This window comes from Esox lucius, chromosome 1 (assembly GCF_011004845.1).
Source record: "Esox lucius isolate fEsoLuc1 chromosome 1, fEsoLuc1.pri, whole genome shotgun sequence".
Classification (NCBI taxonomy): domain Eukaryota; kingdom Metazoa; phylum Chordata; class Actinopteri; order Esociformes; family Esocidae; genus Esox; species Esox lucius.
The window spans coordinates 1,902,710-1,929,157 of NC_047569.1; the positions used below are offsets into that span (position 1 = coordinate 1,902,710).

The window sequence follows — 26,448 nt, forward strand, 5'->3', positions numbered from 1 at the left end:
GCTTCTCCAGGTGTTAGACGACCAGATGTTGGGCAAAGCTGAAAATTTGAGTCGTCAGAGAAGATGACCTTACTCCATTCCTCTACGGTCCAATCCTTATGGTCTTTTGCAAACTTCAGCCTGGCTCTTCTTTGCTTCTCCATGATGAAAGGCTTTTTTCTAGCTTTGCACAACTTCAGCCCTGCCCCTAGGAGCCTGTTTCGAACCGTCCTCGCAGTGCACTTCACCCCAGATGCTGCTTGCCATTCATTTTGTAGGTCAGTTGATGTCATCCTACGGTTGCTGTGTGACATTCAAATTAGTTGACGGTCATCTCGGTCAGTGGACAGTCGTTTCTTTGCCCTCTGCCAGTTTGTAGCTTTGTTGTCTCCAATGTCTGTTGCTTGACCTTGTTCTTATGAACCACAGTCTTTGACATTTTCAGGATGGAAGCAACCTGACGCTCACTGTATCTCTCTGCCAGTAAAGCTAGATTTGAACCCTTCTTTTCCTCACTCAAACCTTTTCTTTTCAACTCTTTTGTCATGCTGAATAGTTACTTTTTTATAAAAATTACTACTCGCACTGTTTTTGCCATCCAGCTGGTCCTATTGCAAGAGGATAGTGATGACAAAAAGCAGTGTTTTTTATACTTTTCCTCATTGAATTAGATTTGGTTTCAGGTAATCACCTAATCGATACCTGAGGAAGTAAAATGAGGTGTGCCCGTCTTGGAATTTAACAGAAACTGGAATGGCATACACGTAGACATCCTGATTTAAGAAAAATTAGGAGTTTAATAAAAAGAAAATCAGAGCTGTATATATGGATGAAGTGCTTAGGAAGTACAGTTATTAGGTAGCAGCCTGGACAATGTATTTTTGAAGGAGTAAGGAGTAATAAAATTGCACTATGAATGTTTCTTGCCTGATCTACGATTTGCATCACCTTTTTTTGTATTTTCGCCAATCACACCTGATGCCTCCACAAGCCGTGTATTAAAAATATATGAATGTACTTCTTCTTTCTACAAACATGGGAATGACGTGTACATCAATCATTTAAAAATGTTTATTGTTGAATTACCCTCAATCCTGTAAAATCAAGCTACCTGGCAAGTTGTTGGGAGAACTACAAATATGACAGTGACTTAAATAAACTTTCTATTTCATGCAAATTTGATGTAAAACCCTCATATTGGATCTTGAAGTAAGCACCATGTTACAGCTATCTGACAAATAGTTGTCTAATCTGTCTAATACGTCATCATCATCATCATTTTCTTCCGCTTATCCGGGGCCGGATCGCGGGGGCAGCAGTCTAAGCAGAGATGCCCAGACTTCCCTCTCCCTAGACCTAGACACTTCCTCCCGCTCTTCCGGGGGACACAGAGGCGTTCCCAGGCCAGCCGGGAGACATAGTCCCTCCAGCGTGTCCTAGGTCTTCCCTGGGGTCTCCTCCCAGTGGGACGGGCCTGGAACACCTTTCCAGGAAGGCGTTCCGGAGGCATCCGAAACAGATGCCCAAGCCACCTCAGCTGACCCCTCTCAATGTGGAGAAGCAGCAGCTCTACTTTGAGCTCCCCACGGGTGACCGAGCTTCTCACCCTAAGGGATCGCCCAGCCACCCTGCAGAGAAAGCTAATTTCGGCCGCCTGTATCAGGGATCTTGTCCTTTCGGTCATGACCCAAAGCTCATGACCATAGATGAGAGTTCTAAGTCCAATCTGAATATCGCTTTTTCAGGTATCGCTTATCATTGCTCTGAGAAAGAGTATCTGTGACCATGGCAACAGTGACATCCATGCAACCTGGAAATAACAGTTTAAATGTACAGATTCAGCCTAGCTTATACAATTCTTAAAATTCTCTGCACAGATTGCATTGTGAAAGCAGTAAATGGAGAGGCTAAAATTGAGAATTCAATGTACAGACAACGATCCATGAATTTGGCATTCATTATTCTGTTTAAGGTTCTATAACAGTTGGCCACGGGGTACATGGACCTTTTACCATATTTGAATAATTTTTTTTCATACGGTTGGATTTAGTTTTTTCATACAATTAAATATTTCAGTTACGTTTTTCTTACAGTCAATCTGAGCTCAATTTGGCTACATATAACTTTAACAACAATGAATAAGTTAGCTAAAGTTAATGGCATTAACTAGCTTGCTAAAATTAGCTACAGCCATCAATACATATAATACAATACTACTCCCTTTATAGTACTTGTCTCTGACACTGCCTTTTTCAGTTGTTACAGGTGTCTCTACCTCGGGAACCTCAGTGCTGCTATCCCTGCATTTTAGTTGCACATGCCACCATGCATCTTCAATTTGCCTTCACTGCACATTTAGAATTGCCATCATACTCGCACTTTTCAGTTGATACATATACATTTCTACCTCGGGGGCCTCAATGCTGCCATCTCTGCACATGCTACCTTACTCCTTAAATTTTCCTCAATTGCACATTTAGAATGCCATTTAGAAAAAATATCAATGAAAGAACTGCAGGATGCCATTAGCAAACAGAAGATGAAACACCTGGATGGTGTTTTTGTGGTTGCAGGGGACTTCAATTATTAAAATCTGTTTTTGCCAAATTCCATCATAATATCTCCTGCTCCGCAAGATGAGACAATACACTAAACCATGTATATACAAACATTCCGGAGGTTTAAAAAGCCATTCCCCTCCCAACCTGGGAAAGTTGGATAATCTTTTACTGTTCCTACTCCCGAAGTATTTACCCCTCATTAAACGTGTGAAACCATCAATGAGGACAGTCAAAGGGTGGCCAAAGGGGTCAGACGCTACAGCAACAGTTTCAACACACAAAGTGGAGTTTGTTCACCACTTAAGCCACCCTTGACTCCCATATGGACATTCAAACATATGCTTCTTCCGTTCTGGATTACATCAACATCTGCACCAGCAATGTCACCACCCTTAAACAAATAAAGACCTTCCTCAACGAAAAGCCGTGGATGAAAAGAGGCCCAACAACTGCTAAAGGCAGGCAACGCTGCTTTCAGATCCCGCGTTGCGGAGGCCTACAGCTTATCCAGGGCAAAACCTGAAAAGGGGCATCAAGAAAGCAAAAAATGACCACAAACTACGGATTGAAGAGCACTTCAATAGCAACTCCAAACCCTGACGCATGTGGTGGGGCATCCAAGCCATCACAGACTACCGGCCAAAGAACACTGCCCCCACAGCCAGAGACAACAAAGAGTCAGCCATCAAAGCTGAACTCCCCCAGACGACCCCCCCTCAGACTATCCACTGCAGATGTGACGTCAGCACTGTGCAGGGGGAATGCACGCAAGGCTGCTGGTCCTTATGGGGTACCCAGGCATGTGCTCAGAGCATGTGCTGGGCAGCTGGCCAAAGTTTTTACAGACATTTAAACTCTCACAGGCCCAGGCGGTATTTCCAATGTGTTTCAAAAACGCAACCATTGTGCCAGTGCCAAACCAGTTGACTGCGTGTAGCCTGAATGACTTCAGAACTCTCGCACTCACCCTCACGATCATGAAATGCTTTGAAAGACTAGTCCAGGCCCACCTTAAGTCCTGCCTCCCCCCAACACTGGATCCCTACCAGTTTGCCCACGGGTCGAACAGGTCTACAGAGGACGCCATCTCCACAGCTTGATACTTTGCCCTGACCCACCTGGACAAAACCAACACCTGTGTGAGAATGCTATTCATAGACTTTAGCTCAGCATTCAACACAGTCATCCCCTCTAGGCAAGTCAACAAACTCCCTGACCTGGGGATCAGCCCTCCTATGTGTCTTTTATCAAAAACTGTCTTTTATTTAAGTGTAGTGATCATATGAAGCCATTTATTATCACATAGTTTTTTGGCTCCTTTTTAAATCATAATAAGAGAAATCACCCAAATGGCCCTGAACAAAAGTTGACATACTCTTGAATGTTTGGCCTTGTTACAGACACACATGGTGTAACACACAGGTGAAAATGGCAATTAAAGGTGAATTTCCCATGTGGCTTTTTAAATTGCAATTAATGTCTGTGTATGTCAATGGGTTTGTTAGCTCTCATGAGGATGCACTGAGCAGTGTAGATACTGAGCCATGGGGAGAAGAAATTAATTGTCAAAAACCCTGCATAACAATATAAAAATGGAAAAAGGATATAAAAAGATATCCAAAGCCTTGTGAATGCCAGTCAGTACTATTCAATCACTTATTAAGAAGTGGAAAATGCTGGGATCTCTTGATAACAAGCCACGGTCAGGTAGAACAAGAAAGATTTCAGCAAAAACTGCCAGAAGAATTGTTCAGGATACAAAGAAAAACCTACAGGTAACCTCAGGAGAAATACAGGCTTCTCTGGAAAAAGACGGTGTGGTTGTTTCAAGGAGCACCATATGACGATACCAAAAATGTGCTGCATGGTAGAATTTCCAGAAATAAGTCTTTACAGTGCCAATGCCACAAAAAAGCCTGGTGACAATGGCCCTCATTTATCAAAAGTGTGCACACCAAATTTCCAGCGTACACCTGGCGTACACCCAAAACCACGGTGACTTTGAGATTTATCAATATGGACGTTGGCGTACGGCACTCTCAAATCCTACGCCAGCTCAGGAGGTGGTGTACGCAATCCTAACGCACTGACAAACTAAAAGACATGATATATTATGACCCACTGTAAAAACAACAACAACATAATTACAAACTTCGGTGTTTATTTTTGTGCAACATGGACTTCAATGTTTAATTTGTGTGACTTTACCAAAGCATTTGATTTATATATATATTCCTTCAGATGCGAGCCTGTGCGCTTTACATGACGTTTCAGGGTTAGGCCCGGCAGTTGCGCATGGACTGGGTTCAGTAATAAAAGGCTTTAAATGACCAAAATATAATTCTGACAAATATAACAAATATAATTCTGACAAAATAATAAAAATCACATTCTTCTTCTTTTAAATAATAATAATAACGGAGACTTGAATATATAGGGGCGTGTTATTCTAATGACGATCGTTTTCAGCCGCGGCATTTATCAAGGGCAGGTATTGCGTACACATGGATTTTAAAGGTACGCACAGCTTCATAAATCAGGCGGTGAGAGGAGTGTAAGCAAAATCTTACGCCAACATATACGCCCGTTTCTACGCAAGAATGATAAATGAGGGCCAATATGCCCGACAACACCTTGAAACACCTCACAGCCTCTGGCACACTGGAATTAGGTCAACAAGGCCTATAGTGAACAAAATACCATCCCCACTGTGAAGCATGGTGGTGATATTTTGGGGGTGTGTGAGCTCTAAAGATATAGGGAATCTTGTGAAAATGTATGGCAAGATGAATGCAGCATGTTGTCAGAAAATACTGGCAGACAATTGTGGAAATTCTGAACTAAGGTGCATTTGAGAAATGTCTGTCTTTCCATTGGCTGGTATGAAAATCTTTACTTTGATTGTGACACACATGTCTGTATAATACCAGAGGATTATTAGGTATTTGGGCCATGTCCTCCTTCCTAAACAAAGAAGGGTGCCAGTCCTTTCTGTTCCTTAGGAATGTAGGAGAGAGGGATCTGGTATATGTCCTAGGGGGCATTCTTGATTGGTAACAGTATATTATAGGGTTAATCGTAAATCTGCCTATCTATAGGTTGTCCAGATGAAGTCCCCCTCAAGGGTTGAGAAAGTTAACCAGATGGGGGAGGACAACATGTGACTTGTGTCAAGCCCAGGACATGTGATAGAACACAGGGAATGGCCCTCATTTATCATTCTTGCGTAGAAACGGGCGTATATGTTGGCGTAAGATTTTGCTTACACTCCTCTCGCCGCCAGATTTATGAAGCTGTGCGTACCTTTAAAATCCAGGTGTACGCAATACCTGCCCTTGAAAAATGCCGCGGCTGAAAACGATCGTCATTAGAATAACACGCCCCTATATATTCAAGTCTCCGCTTCCCCCACGCCCTCATTTTCCGTGGATACACGGAAGACGGCAAAAAAGAGAAACTTCTCTGACGTGGAGATTGAGACGATCACCAGGGAGGTAGAAATAAATAAAATTGTTTCATTTGGTTTAAAAAGCAGAAAAAAAGATGATAATGTGATGTGGAGTACCATTCATTCACATTAATAATTGCATGACAATTTGTAATATTCGTCTTATTATTTTATGATATTTATTATTAATGACGTTTATTGTTATTTAGGAGAAGAATGTCGTTATTATTATTATTTCTATTATTATTATTATTATTTAAAAGAAGAATGTCATTTTTATTATTTTGTCAGTCTGAATTATATTTTGGTCATTAAAAGCCTTTTATTACTGAACCCAGTCCGTGCGCAACTGCCGGGCCTAACCCTGAAACGTCATGTAAAGCGCACAGGCTCGCATCTGAAGGAATACATATAAATCAAATGCTTTGGTAAAGTCACACAAATTAAACATTGAAGTCCATGTTGCACAAAAATAAACACTGAAGTTTGTAATTATGTTGTTGTTTTTTTACAGTGGGTTTGTCAGTGCGTTAGGATTCTTTTTCTGCGCATTTCCGCACTAACTCAAAACGTGCGTACACCACCTCCTGAGCTGGTGTAGGACTTGAGTGCCGTACGCCAACGTCCATATTGATCAATCTCAAAGTAACCGTGGTTTTGGGTGTACGCCAGGTGTACGCTGGAAATTTGGTGTACGCACTTTTGATAAATGAGGGCCAATGTGTTTAATTGACAAGACAGATGGGCAACAACTTACCACACCCCTTTTTGTATGTGATATATACTGTTGAATGAGCTATATTGAGTTAGAGACTCCTCAGACGATTATGTTTGTAAGCATTTGATGCGTCTCTCTCATTTGCAAATGATTAATAAACTGTTAATTTGTGCCAAGAGTATTTCGTCTCTGCACTTCCTTCTTAAAGAGTTCTGATCGATAAAATTACCGTCACACAATTTGCATTCTTCTGCATGAAAGCTGCGCATAGGACGCTCTTAGACTTCCCAGCAAGACAATGACCCTAAGCACAAGGCCAAGATGACCCTCCAGGGGTTACAGCAGAAAAAAGGTGAAGGTTCTAGAGTGGCCATCACAGTCTCCTGACCTTAATATCATTGAGCCACTCTGGGGAGATCTCAAACGTGCGGTTCATGCATGACAACCAAAGACTTTTTGCCAAGACGAATGGTCAGCTATACCACCTACAAGAATTCAGGGCCTCATAGACAACTATTACAAAAGACTGCACGCTGTCATTAATGCTAAAGAGGGCAATACACAGTATTAAGAACTAAGGGTATGCAGACTTTTGAACAGGGGTCAGTCATTTTTTTTCTTTGTTGCCAAGTTTTTATTTGATTGTGCCATTCTGTTATGACCTACAGTTGAATTTGAATCCCATAAGAAATAAAAAACATGTTTTGCTTGCTCACTCATGTTTTCTTTACAAATGGTACATACATTACCCATTCTCCAAAGGTACAACTGTACCTATATCAAATTTAGCATTCATAGGCAAAATCATGGAAAAATTATGTTCAAACAAACAAGCAATTTCTTAAATTCAAATGGTTACTTTGAAAGTTCCCAATCAGGATTTCGGGACCCACCACAGCACTGAGACTGGAGGCCATTTTTCTAAATATTGATTCTGAGAAAATGTCCATCATGTTTATTGGACCTTGGAGCGGAATTCGGCACAGCTGACGACACAATACTGCTAGACAGACTGGAAAACTGGGTTGGTCCTAAATTGGTCAAAGTCTTATGTACAATATAGGGAATACTTTTTCTCCATAGGCAACTATGTAACTACACATGTGGAGTTCCGCACGCCTCACCCCTGGGGCCTCTTTTCTTCAAAATATATATATATGCTACCGTTAGCCCATATCATGCAAACCAACAATATTGCTAATTATAATTATGCAGATGATACCAAAATCTACAGTCTCTCACAAAAGAGAGTACACCCCTCACATTTGTGTAAATATTTGATTATATCTTTTCAAGTGACAACACTGAAGAAATGACACGTTGCTACTATGAGGGGCCGTAAAATACATTATTCATTCTGATACTCTCACCTACATACATTCTCCTTTCACATAAATATATTTTCACTCTCATATACATACATTCTCCTTTCACATACATATATTTTCACTCTCACATACATACATTCTCCTTTCACATGCATATATTTTCACTCTCACACATACATACATACATTTTACTTTCACATACATACATTTTCACCCTCACTTATGTACATTCTCCTTTCACATACATATTTTTTCACTCTAACATACATACAGTTTTTTCTCTCATAAGAATATATTTTTAACTCACACATTCATACATTTTACTCTTATATTTCTATATTTTAACTCACACACAAATATATTTTTCTCTCATATTTCTAAATTTAACATACATATTCATACATTTTTGATCTCATGCACATGCAGTCACAATTTTAAATACTATATGTATATAAGCAGAAAATGTATGCATGTGTAAAGAAAATATATGTATGTGAGAGAAGAATGTATGTCTGTGAGAGACAAAGTTTAGTGGAAACGGGAGTATAGTTGAAACGGATGGCAGAAAATTTCTCGCGCTGTGATTGGCTGTCAACCTCACCCTGTGATTGGCTGAGAAACTCGAGAAGAGTCTTGTTCAGGTCGCGATCAGCATGGACGGAGATGAGACGAACGCTTTGCAGCGAGCCATTGGAGTTTTAAGAACTATTTTAACATGCTCTGATACTATTTCTTCCATTGAGCAGCAAAGGACATGCTCATCTGCACCTAACATTGTTCACAGCACGGCAGGAAGTGAAAAGAGACAACTTTTCAGACCAGGGGGCAACTCACCCCATATGGAAAATAAATATATATTTGCAATTTTAGAAAATACATTACAGCCCGTATTAAAATGCTTTTTTCAGGTGTATCAGAATGAATGTCTTATACGGCCCCTCATATGCTACAATGTAATGTAGTGAGTGTACAGCTTGTATAACCGTGTAAATTTGCTGTCCCCTCAAAATAACACAACACACAGTCATTAATATCTAAACCACTGGCAACAAAAGTGAGTACACCCCTAAGTGAAAATGTCCAAATTGGGCTCAATTAGCCATTTTCACTCTCCGATGTCATGTGACTCGTTAGTGTTACAAGGTCTCAGGTGTGAATGGGGAACAGGTGTGTAAAATGTGGTGTCATCGCTCTCACACTCCCACATTCCGGTCACTGGAAGTTCAACATGGCACCTCATGGCAAAGAACTCTCTGAGGATCTGAAAAAAATTCTTGCTGCTCTACATAAAGATGGCCTAGGCTATAAGAAGATTGCCAAGACCCTGAAATTTAGCTGCAGCACGGTGGCCAAGACCATACAGCGGTTCAACAGGACAGGTTCCACTCAAAACAGGCCTCGCCATGGTCGACCAAAGACGTTGAGTGCACATGCTCAGTGTCATATCCAGAGGTTGTCTTTGGGAAATAGACGTATGAGTGCAGCCAGCATTGCTGCAGAATATGAAGGGGTGGGGGGGGGTCAGCCTGTCAGTGCTCAGACCATACGCCTTACACTACATCAAATTGGCCTGCATTGCTGTCGTCCCAGAAGGAAGATGAAAACAAGAAGACTAAGGACATGGATTACTGGAACCATGTTCTGTGGTCTGATGAGACCAAGATAAACTGGTTCAGATGGAGTCAAGCGTGTGTGGTGGCAACCAGGTGAGGAGTACAAAGACAAGTGTGTCTTGCCTACAGTCAAGCATGGTGGTGGGAGTGTCATGGTCTGGGGCTGCATGAGTGCTGCCGGCACTGGGGAGCTATAGTTCATTGAGGGAACCATGAATGCCATTATGTACTGTGACATACTGAAGCAGAGCATAATCCCCTCACTTCGGAGAATGATAACGACCACAAATACACCTCCAAGATGACCACTGCCTTGCTAAAGAAGCCGAGGGGAAAGGTGTGATGGACTGGCCAAGCATGGCTCGAGACCTAAACCCTATTGAGCATCTGTGGGGCATCTTCAAACAGAAGGTGGAGGAGCGCAAGGTCTCTAAAATCCACCAGCTCCATGATGTCGTCATGGAGGAGTGCTGGAAAATGATGGTGGCCACACAAAATATTTTCACTTAGAGGTGTACTCACTTTTGTTGCCACGGTTTACACATTAATGGCTGTGTGTTGTGTTATTTTGAGGGGACAGCAAATTTACACTGTTATACAAGCTGTACACTCACTACTTTACATTGTAGAAGTGTTATTTCTTTAGTGTTGTCACATGAAAAGACAATCAAATATTAACAAAACTGTGAGGGGTGTACTCACTTTTGTAAGATACTGAAAGTATCTTTCCCATCTAGTGACTATGGTCCCATAGCCTCACTCTGCCAGTGGCTTGTACAAAACAATGATTGGATGTGCCAGATCTTTCTGCAACGAAATAAAACGAAATGGATAATTATCTTTGGTGCCAATGACAAGAGACTGACTGTCAGTAATTACCTTGATACACTGTCCCTTAAGACAAAAAATCAAGTTAATAATCTTGGGGTAATTACAGAGGCTGACGTGAATTTCAATAGTCACATAAAATGAAAAACAAAATCAGTCCTGTCAAGACAAGATCTAGAAAAACTTCTCCATGCTTCTATTTCCAGTTGGTTGGACTACTGTAATGGCCTGATTTCAGTTGTCTAAGAAAGTTCTCAGACAATTGCAGCTCATTCAGAACATTGCTGCTCGAATTCTAACAAAAACTAAGAAGTCTGAACACATTACACCAACTCTTAGGTCTCTGCACTGGTTCCCTGTTTCTCATAGAATAGATTTTAAGATACTGCTACTCATTTATGAATCATTGAAAGCTTCATGGCCCAGTTAAATCTCAGACCATCTCACTCACTATGAACCCTCTAGACCCCTCAGTTTATAAGGGTCTGGTCTGCTAACCATGCCAAGTGTAAGGACCAAGGCTGGTGAGGCAGCGCTTAATCATTATGCTGCACAGAGTTGGAACAAACTGTTAATAAATCTTAGACTTGCCCCAACATTGACCACTTTTAAATTTAGAAAAAAACATTTGTTTTCTTCTGCCTTTTATTTATCTTTTAATAATCGTTCAGCCATCTTAAATGTGTTGTTTTTATTAGTATGCTTGGCTTTCATACTACATTTATTTCTATTACTTTTTGTTTGTATGAAATGTGCTACACAAATAAATAAACTAAATAAATAAACTTGCCTTCATATTTTTTGCTCTGCATGATCCAACTACTTCTTGGTCTTAACCTTTTTTCCATAATAACAATCATCTATTGTAGGCGGCAGCACTCCATCTTTACTGGCTTGTGTGTACATTTTGTGCAGGTGTGGAGAGAATAGCTAAACGTTTCATGGAATATTCAAGCTCTGTAGTTACCATAGCGCCTCAGTTGCAGTTGAGCAAAGAGCTTCTGTAATAATGTACATATTTAACCATTTTAAATTAAAATAGTACATTCTAATCAGCTGTTTTCTTTCTGATAACATCAAGCAGTTACTGTTGAAGTACAAATAGATATTCAAGATATTGAAATATTTTTGATTCAGAGAGCTCAAACTCTTCATTCAGTGACTATATCAAAACTCCTTTTTTAATGTATTCGGATATTTTTTTCCTGTTCATTAGCACACAATGGATTTATTAAGTTAAAGGATGAAACAAAAAGAAGGGGTCAACAGAAGGAAAAGCAAGACGGCAAAAACTTTGGATCTTGGATCCTTACTATTCTGCAGTCTCAACTATCACCCAGTCCCATTATTAAGCAGCAACCATCTCAGCTCCATTTGGTGGGCCTTAGCTTTGCTTTCCCTGAGCCACATCCTACCATATATATTTTAGCTTGCCACAGATTTACACATTAACTGACATGTGAGCATGTTTTGGTTTGATTAATAATAGCTAGGCAGCTGCCTAATGTTTTTTTTTTTATTGTATATCTGGACGAAATACCAGCTTTTATTTCACTTTCATTTCGGTTTGTGATAGTTTAAGGAGTTGCCTGAACCATGAGTGTAATCAGAGATAGAGGATTTAGTCACTGAGAAAGAGCACTCCTAGTGAGGAAAGGTTTTTGTAGCAAGTTTTCTGGCACACAGAGCTTCTGAAAATGTCAACCCTGTAACAGTCCAATCAATCAAATATATTTATAAAGCCCCTTTTACAACAGCAGTTGTCACAAAGTGCTTTACAGAGACACCTGGCCTTAAACCTCAAGGAGCAAACAACAGTAGTGTTAGATTTCAGTGGCTAGGAAAAACTCCCTGAGAAGGCCGGATTTTAGGAAGAAACCTAGAGAGGACCCAGGCTCAGAGGGGTGACCAGTCCTCTTCTGGCTGTGCCGGGTGAGATATTAAGAGTCCAATTGGAATAATAAATACATTTCTCTGGGCTAAATCCAGAGTCTATTTGATTTTAGACGGGCCCCCCAAACCAAGTACTCCGTAGGTGTGGATCAGGACCTCATCTCCTCCTAAAATGTAAAACTGGAGGAGACTGAGAAAAGTTAGAAAGTGAATTCCTCATATCCCCCAGCACAATAATATAGCAGCGTAACACCTTGGAACTGAGACGGGGTGGTCCGGCGTCACTTTGGTCCTACCCGGGGGAGGCCCCGGACAGGGCCCAACAGGCAGGAAATCAATCCACCCACATTGCCAGGCATCAACCAAAGGGACACCCACCAACCGCAACACCCCTGAAAGAGGACAGAGTATTGCCAGCAGCGTACAGCCCAATTGCACAAGTGCGCAACAGAGAGTCAACAACAAGCCAGTGACTCTTTCCCCGGAGGCATTGGAGGGAGGGCATCCCAGTGGCAACGAGAGCCCACCTGGCAAGACAGCAAGGGTGGACAGTATCAAGCATACTGGTCACCTTCACGCCCCCGGGCCAGGCTACACCTAATTATAAACCGTGCTGTAGAGATGAGTTTTTAGTAGACACTTGAAAGTTTGCACTGAGTTTGCATTTTTAACATTAATTGGCAGATCATTCCACAGTAGTGGAGCTCTGAGAAAAGGCCCTGCCGCCAGCTATTTGTTTAGAAATTCTAAGTACAATTAAAAGGCCTGCATCTTGCGATTGTAGGTTACGTGTAGGTATGTATGGCTGGATCATTTCAGCAAGGTAAGTAGGAGCAAGTCCATGTATTGATTTATAGGTTAAGACTAAAACCTTAAAATCAGCCCTAACCCTAACAGGCTAAGGACGTAAGGACGCTAGGGCAGGAGTAATGTGTTAAAAAATTTTACTGGTGGAGAGCATGCCAGGACACATGAAAGCGGTCATTAAAAACTATTCCTAAAACATTAGCATTTTGTTGTTGACAAATATATATGAATTTGTTTTCTTTGCATTATTTGAGGTCTGAAAAAAATGCATATTTTTTGGTTATTATTGGCCAGTTGTTAATTTCTACAAATAAATACTCTAAATGACAATATTTTTATTCGGAATATGGGAGTAATGTCAGTAGTTTATAGAATAAAACAAAACTTAAATTTACACCTACATATGAATAGTAAAACCAGATTAACTAATAATTTTGCAGTGGTCTCTTAATTTTTTCAAGAGCTGTATATACCATTACAATTACATCCAATTGATCATAAATACAGTGTAGACATTGTTAATGTTGTAAATATCTATCATAGCGGGAAAAGGCAGATTTTTTATGTAATATCTACGTTGGTGTACAGTGGCCCATTATCAGCAGCTATAAGTACAGTGTTTTGTTTTGTTTGCTAATCCAAATTTGTCATATTCAAAGGCTCATTCATCATTACAAAACCCATTTGCAATTATGTTAGCACACCTGAAAACTGTTAAAAGAACCAATAAAACAGTCAATCTTTACACTAGTTCAGTATCTGGAGCATCAGCAACTGTGAATTCCACTGCAGGCTCAAAATGGCCAGAAACAAATAACTTTCTTCTGAAACTCGTCAGTCTATTCTTGTTCTGAGAAGTGAAGGGTATTCCATGTGAGGAATTGCCAAGAAACTGAAGATCTCGTACAACGCTGTTTACTACTCCCTTCACAGAACTGCGCAAACTAGCTCTAAGCAGAATAGAAAGAGGAGTGGTGCAAGAAGGCAAATACATTAGTGTCTAGTCTGATAAACAGATGCCTCATAGGTCCTCAACTGGCCATGCCATATCATGTGGACAGCACTTGATTGGAGCCAGTTTCCTCCTACAGCAGGACAATGACACAAAACACAGCACCAAACAATGCAAGAACTATTCAGGGAAGAAGCAGTCAGCTGGTATTCTGTCTATAATGGAGTGGCCAGAACAGTCACCAGATCTCAACCCTATTCAGCTGTGGGAGCAGCTTGACTGTATGGTATGAAGTGCCCATCAAGCCAATCAAACTTGTGGGAGGTGCTTCAGGGGTGAAATCTCTTGAGAGTACCTCAACAAATTGACAACTAGAATGCCAAAGGTCTGCAATGGCTGCAAATGGAAGATTCTTTAACAAAGGACATAATTATTTCAGTTGCTTAGTATTCCAATGTTTTCATGGAAAACAATTACATTTCTAAGTGACCCCAAAGTTTTGAACGGTAGTGTAAGTCCTGTGAATACTCCTTCATAGCTGCTGTTGGTACTGTGTACTGCATCCAAGCATTCTCTCACAATTGTCAGTGAAATGTACACAGACAAGGCTAATCTTACATGGTACCAAGTGACTGAGTAGCTGGTGTTAGGCAGCTTGACATCCTTTAGGTCAGGACAGGTCAGGTCCTCGCCCCCTTGAATGGGAATGTTGACCTCGGTGGGAGGCACAGCAGCCTTCACTTTACACTTAGGGTCATTGTCGCGTGGCACCACCTTCAGATGCAGAGCAATTTTTGCACACGATGTCCTGTTTCTGAGAGGGGAATGTACACACATGAACAAACACACAAATGCAGGCACACACGCATCTTTTTGATCAGACAGACTTAGACTTTGGCTCACGATATGACACTCGGACACTTCCTGACACCATCAGACAGATAATGGATGCAAAATTTTAAACATTTTATGTGTTCTCCAAGATAAATGTTTTTTGTCCGCAAGCATGAGTGAAACACAAAAAAAGCATACAAAAAAAGCATACAAAAAAACACACCTAGCCCAGTCTATTTCCTACCTCAGCATGCAGATGTACTGGCCTGTGTCCTCCACGGTGGCTGGCTGTAACCACAGCCATTCCCTGTCCTTGCTGAGTCTCTGGTCTGGGTGGTGGAAGTTGATGGGCTGTTCCAGGTCCTGACCTGCAGCCACATGGTACCATACCAGGTTAAGGCCAGCAGCCTGCGCCAAACTGTAATTGTAGACAGTGGGATGGGAGAAAAGAGGGCAGGAAAGCCAACCTGCCTCCCCTTCCATCACCACCACGGCACCGTTGCCCCACTCACCCCAGTCGTGGCATTGGGACACTGAAAGAGGGAAAGAAGGATTAATGTAGACAGACAAAATGTGTTTATTTTATTTTCCTATTTCTCAATCAAATCATCGTTGGGAAAAAAATTATATATGTTGTCAATTAGCTGATGCTTTTATTCAGAGCAATAATTACATCTTAAGATGACCGGTGGACAACCACACAACCACCCTTTACTATGTACAAAAATAAATTAGCAATGTCAATGCTCAATGTAGCAAATACATTTACAAAAGATTGTGTGGTGTTCTTACTAGCTTGTTTACATTAAAAAAGTAGAAGAATTTAAAGTTGGGCTAACCAAACCATGTGAATATACTCCTGTTTTTTTTCGTCAAGCTTAAACAATTTGAGAAGTACAGATATAGGGTAAATTAATCAGCTGATATGTCATTGACCAATAACCACTCAGGTTTCCCGAGATATTGTTAATCAATTAATTCATGCTAATTACATTTATTAACATTTTAAAATAAACATAAGAATTTTATGTTGGGATACCCTTACCATGTGAAAAAAAGTTTGTTTGGTCTCAAACTTGAACAGTTCAAGAAATGCTGACACAGATCACAGACAGATCTGGCTAACCAGAGATAACAGGTTGTGCTCCATCTGCCCACAGAAAGAGGTAGAGACAGAGCTACATTTCCTGCACTGCACGACACAACGACAACTATGCATATATAAGAGAAATAAAGAACTGGTGTGCCATATAAGCAGAAAAATATGTAGCTTCATGCCACACCCATACAGACAACCAGCTGAATAATGAATCAGGAAAATTAAATAATACCTGTAGCAGTAGCTTTCCCACCTTTAATATATATTTAAATATATATTTGTTTGCAATGGCAATGTATGCAGCAACACATTCCATTCAAATAGTGCTATTTGAATATAATTAAATTGCTGATAGATTTGTTATAAAGGTTAATTATGCAAATACCATTCATGTAAAGTGGGGCAAAAAAGTATTTAGTCAGCCACCAATTGTGCATGTTCTCCCACTTACAAAGATGAGAGGTCTGTAATTTTCATCATAGGTACACTTCAACTATGAGAGACAAAATGAGGGGGAAAGAATCCAGAAAATCACATTGTAGGATTTTTAATGAATTCATTGGTAAATTCCTCGGTAAAATAAGTATTTGGTCACCTACAAACAAGCAAGATTTCTGGCTCTCACAGACCTGTAACTTTTTTAAGAGGCTCCTCTTTCCTCCACTCGTCACCGGTATTAATGGCACCTGTTTGAACTTATCAGTAAAAAAAACACCTGTCCACAACCTCAAACAGTCACATTCAAAACTCCACTATGGCCAAGAGCAAACAGCTGTCAAAGGACACCAGAAACAAAGTTGTAGACCTGCACCAGGCTGGGAAGACTGAAATCTGCAATAGGTAAGCAGCTTGGTGTGAAGAAATCAACTGTAGGAGCAATTATAAGAAAATGGAAGACATACAAGACCACTGATAATCTCCCTCGATCCGGGGCTCCATGCAAGATCTCACCCCGTGGTGTCAAAATGATCCCAGAACCACACGGGGAGACCTAATGAATGACCTGCAGAGAGCTGGGACCAAAGTAACAAAGGCTACAGTCAGTAACACACTACGCCGCCAGGGACTCAAATCCTGCAGTGCCAGACGTGTCCCCCTGCTTAAGCCAGTACCTGTCCAGGCCAATCTGAGGTTTGCTTGAGAACATTTGGATGGTCCAGAATAGGATTGGGACCATCCCCCAAAAACAGAACTTTTTGGTAAAAACTCAACTTGTCATGTTTGGAGGAGAAAGAATGCTGAGTTGCATCCAAAGAACAGCATACCTACTGTGAAGCATGGGGGTGGAAACATCATGCTTTGGGGCTGTTTTTCTGCAAAGGGACCAGGATGACTGATCCGTGTAAAGGAAAGATTGAATGGGGCCATGTATCGTGAGATTTTGAGTGAAAACCTCCTTCCATCAGCAAGGGCATTGAACATGAAACGTGGCTGGGTCTTTCAGTATGACAATGATCCCAAACACACCGCCGTGGCAACGAAAGAGTGGCTTCATAAGAAGCATTTCAAGGTCCTGGAGTGGCCTAGCCAGTCACCAGATCTCAACCCCATTGAAAATCTTTGGAGGGAGTTGAAAGTCTGTGTTGCCCAGCGACAGCCCCAAAACATTACTGCTCTAGAGGAGATCTGCATGGAGGAATGGGCCATAATACCAGCAACAGTGTGTGAAAACCTTGTATAGACTTACAGAAAACGTTTGACCTCTGTCATTGCCAACAAAGAGTATATAACAAAGTATTGAGATGAACTTTTGTTATTGACCAAATAATTATTTTCAACCATAATTTCACAATAAATTAATAAAAAACCCTACAATGTGATTTTCTGGATATTTTTCTCATTTTGTCTCTCATAGTTGAAGTGTACCTATGATGATATGCCAGGCCTTCACAGCGGCTGTCTTCAGTTGTTTGTTCGTGGGCCTTTCTGCCATATGTTTTGTCTTCAGCAAGTTAAATGTACGCTCAATCGGGTTGAGATCAGGTGATTGACTTGGCCATTGCAGAGTATTCCACTTCTTTGCCTTAAAAAAAATGCCTGGGTTGCTTTTGCAGTATGTATTAGGTCATTGTCCATCTGTAAATTGAAGCAACATTGAATCAACTTCACTGAATTTGGCTGAATCTGAGCAATCAATATATCCATATCAGTGGCGGCTGCTGGTCTTTCAAAGAGGGGAAGCACATTTTCGGCCTACATTATAACCATCTGATGGTCTTCATTTGTAGTGACTCTCGGGGTCTTTTGGGTCTTTTGGACCCCAGACAATAACATAGAATTTTTGTTTTTACAAATATAATTTCCCTTCCATGAACTGCCACCTTAACGTGGTGGAGGGGTTTGAGTACCCGAGTGACCCTAGGAGCTATGTTGTCTGGGGCTATATGCCCCTGGTAGGGTCTCCCAAGGCAAACAGGTCCTAGGCGACGGGTCAGACTAAGAGCGGTTCAAAACCCTTTAATGATGAGTTACATTTCGAGCACTGTGACGTCGCCCGGTATGGCGCAGCCGGGGCCCCACCCTGGAGCCAGGCCCGGGGTTGGGGCTCGTATGTGAGCGCCTGGTGGCCGGGCCTTTCCCCATGGGGCCCGGCCGGGCTCAGCCCGAACGAGCGACGTGGGGCCGCCTTCCCGTGGGCTCACCACCTACAGGAGGGACCATAAGGGGTCGGTGTGGAGAGGATCGGGCAGCAGTCGAAGGCGGGTGCCTCGACAACCCGATCCCTGGACACGGACACTAGCTCTAGGGACGTGGAACGTCACCTCGCTGGCGGGGAAGGAGCCTGAGATCGTGCGTGAGGTAGCTGATGCTTGGGAAGCTCTCTGCGGACCATGGCTTTTGCTCTGAGATGCAACTAAGAACATGTCAGGAAAATCCTACTAGAACAGCTAAACTTAATTTGTGATTAATCAGAGACTTTAAATGATGGCAGGTGTGTAATGACTTCTATTTAACATGAGTTTGAATGTGATTGGTAAATTATGAACACAGCCACATCCCCAGTTATAAGAGGGTGTGCAAAAATGTTATTGTAATGCTTTTATTTTGAATTGTTCCCCCTCGAAGATTTCAGTTGGTTTTTTAATTGAATTGTTCACATTACAGGTCAGATTAAAAGTGGAAAACGTTCTGACATGATGTATCTTTGTCTCATTATTTTACATCACAAAAACCAACATTTTAACAGGAGTTAGGAGACTTTTTATATCCACTGTACGTACGGTGAGGGAGAAAAATATTTTATCCCCTTCTGATTTTGTACTTCTGATTTTTGTTTGCTGACAAAGAAATGATCAGTCTATCATTTAAATGGTACATTTATATGAACAGTGAGAGACTGAATAAAAACAAAGAAATCCATAAAAACACATGTCAAAAATGTTTTAATGAGTGAAATAAGTATTAGACCATTGCCAAGCAGCTTGGTGAGAAGGTGACAACAGTTGGTGTAATTATTCACAAATGGAAGAAACACAAAAGAACTGTCAATCTCCCTCGGTCTGGGGATCACCTTGTGGAGTTGCAATGATGAGGAATTAGCCCAGAACTACACAGGAGGATCTTGTCAATGATCTCAAGGCAGCAGGGACCATAGTCAACAAGAAAACTATTGGTAACACACTACGCCGTGAAGGACTGAAATCCTGCCGCGCCCACAAGGTCCCCCTGCTCAAGAAAGCACATGTTAAGGCCCGTCTGAAGTTTACCAATGAACATCTGAATTCATGGGAGAACAGGGTGAAAGTGTTGTGTTCAGATGGAGGTGGAAACATTATGCTTTGGGGGTGTTTTTCTGCTAAGGGGACAGGACAGCTTCACCACATCAAAGGGACAATGGACAGGGCCATGTACCGTCAAATCTTGGGTGAGAACCTCCTTCCCTCAGCCAGGGCATTGAAACTGGGTTGTGGATGGATATTCCAGTATGACAATGACCCAAAACACATGGCCAAGGCAACAAAGGAGTAGCTCAAGAAGAAGAATATTAAGGTCCTGGAGTGGCCTAGCCAGCCTCCAGACCATAATCCCATAGAAGATCTGTGGAGGGAGCTGAAGGTTCCAGTTGCCTCGAAATGTCAGCCTCGAAACCTTAATGACTTGGAGAAGATCTGCAAAGAGGAGTGGGACAAAATCCCTCCTGAGATGTGTGCAAACGTGGTGGCCAAGTACAAAAAACATGTTTTGCCACCAAGTACTAAATCATGTTTTGCAGAGGGGTCGAATAATTATTACACTCATTAAATAGAAAAAAAATTATAAAATTTTAGACGTGCGTTTTTATGGATTATTTTATTGTTATTCTGTCTCTCACGGTTCAAATAAACCTATAGTGGGGAGAACAAGTATTTGATACACTGCAGATTTTGCATGTTTTCCTACTTACAAAGCATGTAGAGGTCTGTAATTTTAATCATAGGTACACTTTATCTGTGAGAGATGAAATATAATACAAAAATCCAGAAAATCACATTGTATGATTTTTTTATAATTAATGTGCATTTTATTGCATGACATAAGTATTTGATCACCTACCAACCCGTAAGAATTCCGGCTCTCACAGACATGTTCGTTTTTCTTTAAGACGCCCTCCTGTTCTCCACTCCACTTAATTACCTGTATTAACTGCAACTGTTTGAACTCGTTACCTGTATAATAGACACTTGTCCACACACTCAATCAAACAGACTGCAACCTCTCCACAATGGCCAAAACCAGAGAGCTGTGTAAGGACATCAGGCAAGCAGCTTGGTGAAAAGGCAACAACTGTTGGCGCAATTATTAGAAAATGTAAGAAGTTCAAGATGATGGTCAATCTCCCTCATTCTGGGGCTCCATGAAAAATCTCACCTTGTGGGGCATCAATGATCATGAGGAAGGGGAGGGTTCAGCCCAGAACTACACGGCAGGACCTGGTCAATGACCTGAAGAGAGCTGGGACCACAGTCTCAAAGAAAACCATTAGTAACACACTATGCCGTCATGGATTAAAATCCTGCAGCGCACGCACTGTCCCCCTGCTCAAGCCAGTACATGTCCAGGCCTGTCTGAAGTTTGCCAATGACAATCTGGATGATCCAGAGGAGGAATGGGAGAACGTCATGTGGTCTGATGTGACAAAAATAGAGCGTTTGTCTAAACTCCACTCACCGTGTTTGGAGGAAGAAGAAGGATGAGTACAAGCCCAAGAACACTATCCCAACCGTGAAGAATGGAGGTGGAAACATCATTCTTTCGGGATGCTTTTCTGCAAAAGGGACAGGACAACTGCACCGTATTGAGGGGAGGATGGATGGGGCCATGTATCACGAGATCTTGGCCAACAACCTCCTTCCCTCAGTAAAAGCAATGAAGATGGGTCTTGGCTGGGTCTTCCAGCATGACAACAACCCGAAACACACAGCAAGGGCAACTAAGTAGTGGCTCTGTAAGAAGCATCTCAAGGTCCTGGAGTAGCCTAGCCAGTCTCCAGACCTGAACCCAATAGAAAATCTTTGAAGGTAGCTGAAAGTCCGTATTGCCCAGCGACAGCCCCAAAACCTGAAGGATCTGGAGAAGGTCTGTATGGAGGAGTGGGCCAAAATCCTTGCTGCAGTGTGTGTAAACCTGGTCAAGAACTACAGGAAATATATGCTCTCTATTATTGCAAACAAAACATGCATCAAATTCTTATGTCATCCAATAAAATGCAAATTAATTACTTAAAAATCATACAATGTGATTTTCTGGATTTTCGTTTTAGATTACAGTCTTCTACATGCTTTGTAAGCGGGAAAACCTGCAAAATTGGCAGTGTATCAAATATTTGTTCTCCGCACTGTACCATTCAAATTATAGACTGATAATTTCCTTGTCAGTGGGCAAACATAGAAAATCAGCAGGGGATAAAAAAAATGTTTCCCTCATTGTAGGTCCAGTGGCGGACTGGCCTTCGGGAGGTTCGGTGGGCTGGGCCGACCCAACTTACGTGGACTGCCCAGCAGCCACTCATAATTTATTAGATTATAGTATAGTATGATTATGTCTGCCAAAAAATGCTTATACAGAGCCTGAGAAAAAAAAGCGAGAAGATGGAGGCAGGGTACAATATAAAGACAAAATACCCAAGGAAAGAGCAGAGATGCAGACAGTTTAAATGAATTCAGAAGGATCCACCAGTAGTTGATTAGCCTACTTCACATGCCCATTATCAGAAATGGAGGCAATTACAGTAATAAATAGAAACATTTTGTGTCGCATTAACTTGCAACGAGGGCACGTTCAAGCATTTCAGTAGAACGGCCGGGGGGATTCTTATAATATTTGTAATTGTAATTGTTAAAGTATTGTTAATTACTTCAACAATTATAGCAATTAACAATACTTTAACAATTACATTGTTTGACTTCACAAATATATTTTTATTATTAGAATCCCCCCAGCTGTTCTACTTGTGATTCCTGGGCTCATATTTTACCCCAGTCCAGCGTAGATCCTATCCATGGTAAAAATGTACAAAGCAAACAACATAGGACAACACACTGTCACCAACTGCTTTTCTCCTCTGTAGTCATCTTCACAAACCTTTATTCAAATGTGCATGACATCAGAGATTATGTAAATAAAATTAAACATTGACGCTGTTATAGAAACATCAAATTTATCTTTCTCTATGGCAAGTGAAAAGGGACATTAATAAGCTATTGAAACAACCTAATGTGCATACCACCGCGTATGCGACCGTGTATACGTCTATACGCGTATGCAACCGTGTATATGTGTATGCACCAATGTATACGCATTCCTACACCCGTATACACGACGCGTCAGTATACACGTTCAGTCGACTGTCATAGACGACCTACCCAGACGACTGAACGCATGTGTATACGCGTGTAGATATTATCCCGTACAGTAGAGGGTGCAGAAACCCGGGGATCTGTACGAACAGGAAGTTGTTAAACACCTCCGACGAAGAGAGGAGGAACGGGTTCGTTTTTCGGCAAAATACAGGTGAGTTAAGAGTCTTTTCATCTTGGTGCTTGGTTATGCAATACAGCTAGTTACCAGTGAGTTTTGTTGCCTCGCTTTGCTAGTGACATTGTCATAATTTTTTTTACTCTCGAACATTCCATCAATGTAAACTGTGTCGGCCATTGGCTTTAGCCTTTACATCCTCCCTTCCCAAATCAGAGTTCATGTCCATTGCTCAATCAAACCATTGTAGCCCTATAACCGCAACAAATTTTTATTTGACCATATTTATTACTGTCTTTGCTATGCTACTTTCTCTGTATGAGTTTTAACAAGCGAGACTGGGTGGCTAGTTAAAACCACAGACAACGAATTCAAATCGCAGACATTAACATGTTTTTCATTAGTATATTTACAATTTTGCATCTCTCCTACAGGTTTCCCATGAAGAATCTATTTTATTTTACCCTTTTCTGTAAACAGGACTTCTTTCTCTTATATATAATGTGTAGCCTATATACTTTATTTTTCAGTATTGTAGATATCATTTAAATGTACATTGTAAATATGGAAATAAATGCTTTAATGATCTGGTAATTATTCAATAAATGTACTATACAAATGTTTCAGTTTTTTCGTGTCATGGTTGGATTATTGTTTGTGGAGTCGTGACTACTCTATCACAAATTTAGGCTATAATTTGGAACAGAGACCACTGCAAACCTAATGTTTGACAGTATTCTATCGTGCTAGTCTACTAAATCCGTTTAATATAGGCCTAGCTGTAAACATAATTAAACAACATGACATTTGTTTAAGAATGTAATAAAAACAAAGCTAATAGCCTGCTAAGACTATTCAAATATAGGCCTAGTTGTAGTAGTCCTTTTGTTTGTCGCCAAGTTGTGTGTCATGGTAATGCAACAAACTTATTTACCAGCACTTATTTTACAGTAGCCTACTAATATTATGTGTATTTCACAAAATAGTTGTGTAGTTATTTGTCGCCAGAAGTCTATACCGACAAGACGAATGATTGGAGCCGTACAATTTTGTAGACATTTTATAAAGCAGTTACCATCAAAAATAGATAATTATTGTTTATCAGGGGAATGAAAGCATGACAACCTACTATGTTTTACATTGTATGTATAGGCTATAGCTTACTTCGTAGCCAGTTTGCGCTATGACAAATAAATTAACATTAAATCATGTTTTTATCTAGCTGATGTCACATGCCCCGCTCCACCAAATTCAGCAACATATTTTACAGTCAGAATATATCTAAATTAATAAATCGGAAAACTATCTGTATATTTATCTACCAAATGGCTTTTGGATCCACAGTTCTAGCAAAAGTTCTTATTTGAAACGCCCACAATCTAAGCAATTCTGAGCGATTTTTGACAAAGAGAAGACTAATGTTCTTACTTACCAGACACCACTTGCATACCGTAATAATTCCCTGTTTATAAGCTGCACCTTGTATAAACCGCACCATTAATTTTATATCTTTGTATACAAACCCCAGTATTAACTGCATCCATAGCCTACATAAACCGCATTTGCCCGTAAAATAATGGCTAATACATAATTCAGGGGCGTCATTTCAGCAAAAGCGGAGGCATGGCAATTTGACATGACGTCAAGGACATATTATGCTATTGAAAACTGTTGCAACATTTAGCTCTCTGTCACATTCACAATGCCCAAGGCAGAGATAAAGCCTTTCATGGAATATGTTTTGCGCACATTTCAGCACCAAGGACAGAGAGTGGAGGTCTAATAATCATTAGTCATTTGTTTAAACTTAACAGAAAATAAAGAAATGCATTGACTTACATGCTAACCTAATGTAGGTGTTCAAGACCTGCGTGAAGTTAGCCCCCAAGGCAAGGCATCGGCAAAATAGGCTCAATCGTTTGTGCTCGGTTTGTGCTGGTTTGTGCTGTTAAAATTTTCGTTTGTGCTTCTTTCATTTTTTAGAATATTTAAGAATACTTTATAGATGAAATTCACTCAAAATAGGCTAAACTGTTTGTGCTCAGTTTGTGCTGAAATAGGTTTGTTTTTGCGACTGCCTTTCTTAACGATAATGACAGAGATACTGTGGAAAGGGAGTAAAGCCAGTTCACTATCCCAACCTGGCTATCCAGTAGAAATGTAGCTTATGTACCAAAAACTGTAGCAGAACAAACAAAAGCAGCTGGACAAAATGCCTGAATGAGTGCATATTATGCATGTAATAATATATGCATAATATGACCATACAGTAAAACACTTTTCAATAAGTGCTCCCTGAAGTTCAAGTTGCCTCTCAAAAAGATTGATCCTTTCTATGGAGCACCCCTGGTCACACAGGTTCACAGTCGTTTCATCTCTTGTTCGTTGCTCATTAATTGCAAACTAGCAACCACTGATTTTTCTTTCCGCCTCTATTCATTTTGCTATTCGAGTGCAAACACTCCAAACGTGCAATATTAATAGGCTATTTACATTATATCATCATATTGCATGCACATGTGAGAAAACGATGAGCATGAGGAAACGATGAGCCCATCCATTTTTGCAAATCAATTTGAAGGCAATACAAATTAAATTTGTTTCTTATTTAAAAATAAAATAAAAAACAGATTCAAAAGTATGGCAGCTTCCCTACCTTGCCATACCCAATTGACGCCTAGGCCTGCACTGTACATTAATATTAAACATCTGTCATAGGGGCTACCAAGATTAATTTGTGGAAGAATAAAATAAGTTTTTGAAAACACTAACGCCAATTGTAACATATTTGCTACATTAATTTCTGAGACCACTACGTCCAAGCAATCATCTGTGAAAATGTTCGCTGGTGGAAAAATGTAACCCGTGTATTTACTGCTGTGATTGAAAATGTTTGCAAAATCTGTGTATAAGCCGCAGTTTATAAAGGGCGGTATTTGGCAATTCTCTGTCCTACCACATGAAACACACATATTAAAAAATATATTTTAAAACATTCAATAATAAAATAAGATTTTCTTTACAAATAGCGATCATTGTATTTATTGTTGCTAATTGGTTAGCCAGGTAATATTCATTATATATAATGTATTTTACTTATCCTGTTACATTTTTATTCTATGCATAATTGCAGGCTATATAAGAAGCTTTGCAATTAATTGTACAACAAAGGAGATTCTCAACGACTATATCATGAAAACAGTACCTATATAACCGTGTTTGTTTAGGAATAAGGGTTGACACATCTCTCCCTATGTAGAAAATCTAGGCTCTGATCTTTTATCGTATTGCCAACTCATCCATTGAAGTCAGTCATTCAGTTCGGGGTGATAAACGCCTGCCTGGGTACCAACTAAAACTTGTGTGCTTTTGGCTGATTTGGAATACAGGATATCAACAAACAGAAGGTTAAATAGTTTTCAGTTTGTTAATTT

The 26,448-nt window shown here is 40.6% G+C and overlaps 1 protein-coding gene across 2 annotated transcripts in view; it reads right to left on the reverse strand.

Moving 5' to 3' along the window:
• LOC105006651 (interleukin-1 receptor accessory protein) overlaps positions 1-26,448 on the reverse strand; it is a 123,276-nt gene that overhangs the window by 73,798 nt on the left and 23,030 nt on the right. For both annotated transcript variants that reach the window (XM_034291403.1, XM_010865283.3), the window contains exons 4-5: positions 15,206-15,494; positions 14,746-14,941 (exon numbers count right to left, since the gene is read on the reverse strand). In XM_034291403.1, the coding sequence (XP_034147294.1) occupies positions 14,746-14,941; positions 15,206-15,494 (485 nt within the window). The remainder of the gene's footprint in view (positions 1-14,745; positions 14,942-15,205; positions 15,495-26,448) is intronic.